A 6,000-nucleotide genomic window follows, 5' to 3' on the forward strand; every position below is an offset into this window, starting at 1 on the left:
TTCATGGTGTCCAATTTGTAAGATTAATACTGTCTACTAGTAGCAAATATTTCATACAGATGCTTGCACTTCTCAGAAGACATGTAATAACTTTCTTGGATTTTTTTTTTTCATTTCTTAGCTCTTCATTTGCGAGATTATGAAGACATTATCCCTGCAGTTGAAATCTATTCCCTTTTGGCACTCTGTGCATGTGCAAACAGAGCATTTGATATTTGTTCAAAAGCCTTTGTTAAACTAGAATCCTTGGAAACTCTTAGGCCAGAGCAGAGGCAACAGTATGAAGACCTTGCTCTAGAGATATTCACGAGACATTGTCCAAAGTATAACAAAAAATCTGATCTGGATGACGTTCTTGAGAGGTGGGTTTATATTTATATGATACTGTAATAATACTAGCATTTTTTTCTGCTATTGTCTGTGTTTTGGCTCTTAGCAGGTTTTGTGCGACCAAGTTAATTAGGTGCTTTGCTGCTTAAACCAAATATTGGGCAAGAATTATGCTGGTGTTAGCCAGTTTGCAGAAAGGGTAATACAACACTTATTTGGGAGAATAGACACTGACTGTATTTGAGGAACTGGGCATAAAGATATAACTTCACCTTAATTTTAATGCATGTGGGACAGAGCACAGGAGTTTTAGGACCTTTGATTAGGTGTCACGTGCCGTTAAAGTAGTAACGTTACTGTTTGCATCACCATTGTGGTGTGATGCAAATGTCAAGAAGTGAATATTTGACTATTATTAACCAATAAGTCTCCAGTGTTTTGTCAATTACCTAAATCTACATGGTGTGAGAAGATGAATATGTCAAGTGAAAGAATTAGAATATGAAGGGCATACTTAAGGGGTACGTCCTTGGAGTGGCTGTACCCACAATGGTGTCTGACATACGTTTCCCGCTAACAGCATGGAATTTGTGAGTATGGAAATTGATTGTGAATCAATTTCCTTCTTCATAGGATCTTAACCTGTCTTTGTTTGATTTTACTGTGCAGATGTACTGAATCTCACTAGTGGCTTTCGTGTTGACTCTTCAGAGGAATAAATGTAATAGTAGTGCAGGTGTCTAATTGGACCTTACCTTTATATGGCCTTCACTGCTTCTTTTCACTTAATCTTTTGGATCTGCTGGTCCTGATTTGTTGACTATATGGTTCTGGGGGTGTGCATTCTGTTGTGTGAAGATTTCCCTACTTGGCTACGTTAACAGTGAAGTGTTACGTGATTTAATAACTTCTAATCAAAAAGTGGCGCACATCTGAATAGAGAAGCAGTGTTTTACAGATGAGCATCACAAGTTTTGTAACTAGCTGTAGGCACACAATTAGGTATTTATGCAGTTTTGCAAATTTCTACAAAACAAGTCTTCGCTGCTATTTTAAAACCATGTTTTTATTCTTTCAGCTTTATTTACTCCTTTTCTTTTTTTTTTTTTTTTTTAAATAGTGGAGATGGGAAGCTTCCTGTATGTGTTGCAACAGGAGACCCTATCCTGGAGTATCGATTCTGGATGTGCAGCGTATGTAAGCATTGCATGAAAGCCAAAGAAGCAAGCAATTATAACTTCTGTCCTCTGTGCCACAGTACAGCATAGCAAAGGATAAAGGACTGTTTATCATCCTATCTGTTATGTCTCCTAAAAATACTCTCTAAAATGTTAGCGATGTACTATATTTTAAAATACAACTCTGGTAATGTATTGTAACAGATAGTGCCACTATTACAGAAACATTAAAAAAAAAACAAAACAGAAAACCCGCAAGAGAAACCTTTACTGGTTCCATTTATGTGAAGAAATGACTGTGTTAGACTCAATTTTTTTTTGTTACATTTTTTACAAAGGTTTAAGGTAAAAGCATTCTTTTCTAATTGTAAATTGAGCCTAGTTTCAAAACCATGCGAATTGAATGTAGGTTCATCTTCATACACTTTACTCTGAGCAAGCTCCATTTTTTCGTTTTTGTAATTCCATAGGAAATTATTGGGTTTCCTCAAAATTCACAATTTTTGGAAGGAAGTATTCTTGAGTTGAAATAATGCCACAGTAGTTGTGGTATTATGACTGTATACATTTTTCTACTACTGTTTTACTTGAGCAATGGTACCAGTTTAGGCATACATCTGTGCTATCTTCTTTTGCCAAGTGTATTTAAACCCATCATAGCAATAAAGGGCTTGCAAGCATTTAGCAATCAGTGCCGTTAGTCCGCATCTGGCTTCTTGACCATTGGTGATGTCTTCAACCAGTTAAGGAAACCTCTATCAACCTTCAAACGGCAATCTGGTAATGAGCTACTTTAAGTAGCTTGAAGAGAGCAGCTGACATCTGTTGGAACAGATTTCAAGAGTTGAACCGTCATCCTTGTTCTACACGAAGGTTTAAGGAACGCTGTTTTACTTTGAACTGCGCTGTTCCATTTTATTGCTGGATTTGAGCCTCAGCTCTGGAAGTGCTGCAGGTCCTTGCTCCACGCTGTGAGCCTTCCCCAAGAGCAGCCAGTGCTCGGCAACCCGGCAGCAGCCAGGGCCTCGACGTTCACGTTGTGCATTAGGATGCCTGAAAGGAGAGGGCGAGGCCTCTCCTGCACCGTCGCTCAGGGCACGTCATGCCTCTCGCCTAAACTTAGGCCAGGTAAGAATAAACCCCGTTTTGTACGGAAAACATTCAGTATTACTAAATATTTTTTTCTTTCCTGGTGTTTGAGCTTCTTTCTCCTTCGTAGAAAGGTGTATTAGAGGGCTCTGCCAGTTACGTCATTCCGGGCTGCGCCAGTTACCTCACTCCGCACCCCACCAGCAGGACCCGCGGGGTGCCCGCTCCAGGCAGAGCCCTTTGTCCGTCCCCTTCACGGCTCCCGCAGGCGCTCCGATCCCGTTCCGGCCGCTGCCGTACCCGTGACGTAAGGACGCGCCCGCCCCGCGTGACGTCACTCCACCGCCTCCCCGCGGCGCGGCGGAGCCGCCGCCATGGAGCGGGAGGCGCCGGGCGGTGCGGCCGAGCTGCTGGCGGCGGCGCAGGCGCAGTTGGCGGCGCGGCGGCTGTCGGCGGCAGAGGAGCTCTACAGCCGCTTCATCGCCCGGTGCGCGGGGCCCGGCCCCGGCCCCGGCCCCGGCCCCGGCGGGTACGTGCCTGGGCGGGGGGAGCGGGGGAGGCGCGGGTCCCGCTGTAACGGCCGCTTTCCCTCTGTCCCCGCGCAGCGCCGGCCGCGACCTCGCCACGGCCCTCAACAACCGGGGCCAGATCAAGTACTTTCGGGTGGAGTTCGCCGCCGCCATGGAGGACTACACGGCCGCCATCGAGTGCCAGCCCGGCTTCGAGGTGCCCTACTACAACCGGGGCCTGGTGCTCTACCGGCTGGGTACGGGCCGCGCCGCGCCTCCCCGCCCCTCAGCGCGGGCCAGGCCGTGGGACCCGCGCCGCGCAGTCGGTCACGGCAGCGCCGCCTGGCCCGGGGCCGTTCGCCCGGGTGACCCAGGGCAGGGTGACCCGGGCATGTGCCCTGCGAGCCGAGCGGCGGTCCTTCACCCTCCCCGGCTGCCCCGGCACGGCCCGCTCGCGGCTGGGCTGCCTCCTCCCGCCTGGGCTGCCGCCCCCCAGCGCAAGGGGAGGGCAGGGAGCTCTCCCAGGGCAGATTAACAGCCGAGAGCGCTGTTTTACCCCAGGATGCGCGCCCGAAGCTGCAGAGTAATCCCCTCCGTTTTACAGACGGAGGGACCTGCCTGGCACCGGCAGGGGAAAGACGTCACACCAGAAATAAATGGTGCAGATGGAGACACGTTTTTGTCAAGTACTCACAGAAAGTTTCAGCTACGAGTCTGCCCTGTGTATGCAGCTAGGTATCCCTATTTGCAGATGTGCTGCTGTGTCATTTGAAATGATAACATTCGGGGAAAAATAGGGGGAAAGTTGCAGTTTCAGTTTAGGAAAATTTTGCATTGGGGTAAAACCAGCCAATTCCAAACATCGCCATTAAACCCAAGATAAAGCATCTCTTAAGCAGGTGCAGCTATAGTGAGTGCAGCCTCCTCAGCTTGCAGTGGGCTGTCGGCCATCTCTGGGGACTTTGCTGCCCAAGTTTTGACTATGCCATAAGAAAATGACACCCCTGTTCCTTTAGTCGGGGCTTGGCTATTGCAAAGTGAAGACCCAGAAGTTGAGGGACTAGAGAGGGCACTGGAGAATGGAGCCTGACCAAGGGCATCAGCTGGGAGGTGGTATACCTGTGTTCCAGGTTTAAGGCAGCCTGGCTATTAGTTGCCTGAGCATGGGCCTTTTGGCTCCTTCTCTTGGAATAAGCTGGTTGAATTGAGCCTTAAGCCCATTTTAGGTTCAAAAACAGGCGCTCGGGTTCTTGCTCTGAAGACCTTTGACTCCCACTTGGGCCTCTGAGAGAATCCAAATGTAGTGGGTCCAGTAAGCAGAGCTGCTACTTTTTGTTAGTGAAAGTATTAGGAGTCATTCTTCCTAGTCTGTGGTTTGTGAGTTCAAGCAGTTACAGAGGCATAATTCTTTCTTTCTTTCTTTCTTTCTTTTTTTTGGGACAGGATGCTTTGATGAGGCCATGAAAGATTTCAGGAAAGTATTAGAGTTAAACCCCCAGTTTGAAGATGCTGCATTGAGTCTAAAACAGGCTATTCTTGATAAAGAAGAAAAACAAAAGCGGGGTTATTGAAAATGCAGCTAGTGGTGCGAAAATGTTTTGCTAAACACGTGATTTTTGTCATTGATGGATGAAACACAAGATCATTTACATCTGTTACGACCTACTGAAGAAACCTCATTCTTGGGTAAATAAGTTAAAACTGGATTATGATTGCAAAATAAACTGGGTTTGGATATTGTTAGTGTTGAGGAAAAGCACCACGTTAGATCTATGTGAGATACTGGTACAGATTTTGTACAGAAGTACTTTATAAAGATGTTGGAAGCCTAGTAACAGCAAATGAAGTCTAGTTCTCTTTTTAAAATGATCTGTGAAACAGTTTTAATCAGTCTTTCATGGGGAAGAAAAATCAAACTATATAAAACATTTAAATACTTAAGATTGGAGCTTGTGAGAAGTACAGTGATTTAATAATGACAGCGTTTGTCCACGTTTAAATTTGATTTAAGCTAAAAGTGCAATTGTTAATTATAAGGTGTTGTCCTTGAGATGCTGTGGTAACTGATCTTCTTTTCACTTCAGAGTGTTTCTGTTTTAAGAAACACTTAACAAAAACAGTGAGATCTTTTTAGGTGACACCAGCTGTACCTTGCAGGAGGAATGTGGTAGAAGCATTTAATTCGTCATAAATTCATTCACTCCTAGAGGTAGTTCTACACTATGTAAATAGGTAGGAACAGAACATACCTGTTTTTTGTAATTCCATTGTAAAAGTATTGGACCGATTAATAATTGAATGAATAAAAATTAACATGTACTTTTTATCTCATGGTTGTCTGTGAAGAGCATGTGGTAGAGGATGTAGTTGTGCTATTCACGGGAGGAACTGCAGCTTTCTCCTTTTTATTGGAAAGGTCAACTGCTTGAAAAATAGAACGTGAAATCTGATTGAACTGGCTGTGAATACCCAGGCAGCTTCATTTCTCACAATAGGAGTGACCATTGCTGAAATCTATAAATCATCAATAAGAAACACCCTTGCATGTCCGTAGCAGTACAAGTTCTAATAAAAGAAATACTCTTTGCCCACATAAGCATTAGGATTTTTTGGGTTTTTTTAGTAAATTATGCTAATGACAGTTCTGCTTCTTAACGGTGAGTTTCTCCGTGGATGATCATGGAGCCTGCACAAGTGCAGGCCTCACTGAGGGTGGTGGGACGCTTTGGGGTAAGTCATGAGAACAGACTTGAGCCTCTGAACATCTTCCCCAGCAACCTTACTGAGATTGCTTTCAGCTTTGGGATGAAACTCCGCAACAGCTGCAGTGAGCAAATGTGGAGCACAGGGCTGAGAAAATGCTTCGTTTACCTCTTGTGCTTCATGATGCTTGA

At 45.3% G+C, this 6,000-nt stretch overlaps 2 protein-coding genes across 4 annotated transcripts in view; both read left to right on the forward strand.

Annotated features, from left to right (window-relative positions):
* The window catches only part of WDR35 (WD repeat domain 35), a 48,686-nt gene extending 46,498 nt beyond the window's left edge, over positions 1-2,188 (forward strand). The window contains exons 26-27 of the mRNA XM_072858511.1: positions 122-362; positions 1,451-2,188. Of these exons, the coding sequence (XP_072714612.1) occupies positions 122-362; positions 1,451-1,598 (389 nt within the window). The 3' untranslated portion in view covers positions 1,599-2,188. The remainder of the gene's footprint in view (positions 1-121; positions 363-1,450) is intronic.
* A 658-nt stretch (positions 2,189-2,846) lies between these two features.
* TTC32 (tetratricopeptide repeat domain 32) lies at positions 2,847-5,430 on the forward strand. 3 transcript variants are annotated; one of them, XM_072858512.1, is made up of 4 exons: positions 2,847-3,126; positions 3,203-3,363; positions 3,711-3,836; positions 4,550-5,430. In XM_072858512.1, exons 1-4 carry the CDS (start codon positions 2,972-2,974, stop codon positions 4,675-4,677), a joined length of 570 nt encoding a protein of 189 aa, XP_072714613.1. In that variant the 5' UTR covers positions 2,847-2,971; the 3' UTR covers positions 4,678-5,430. The 3 variants fall into 3 exon arrangements, with proteins under 3 accessions (XP_072714613.1, XP_072714614.1, XP_072714615.1); XM_072858513.1 differs by having other exon boundaries at positions 3,711-3,841; positions 4,550-4,684; XM_072858514.1 differs by lacking the exon at positions 3,711-3,836.
* Positions 5,431-6,000: the final 570 nt, after the last annotated feature.

This window comes from Ciconia boyciana, chromosome 3 (genome assembly GCF_034638445.1).
Source record: "Ciconia boyciana chromosome 3, ASM3463844v1, whole genome shotgun sequence".
Lineage (NCBI taxonomy): Eukaryota > Metazoa > Chordata > Aves > Ciconiiformes > Ciconiidae > Ciconia > Ciconia boyciana.

Coding starts and splice junctions, on each gene's coding strand:
- TTC32 (XM_072858512.1), top strand. CDS start 2,972: ATGGAGCGGGAGGCGCCGGGCGGTGCGGCCGAGCTGCTGGCGGCGGCG. Junction 3,127..3,202: donor CCCGGCCCCGGCCCCGGCGG/GTACGTGCCTGG, acceptor GTCCCCGCGCAG/CGCCGGCCGCGACCTCGCCA. Junction 3,837..4,549: donor GAGTCTGCCCTGTGTATGCA/GCTAGGTATCCC, acceptor TTTTTGGGACAG/GATGCTTTGATGAGGCCATG.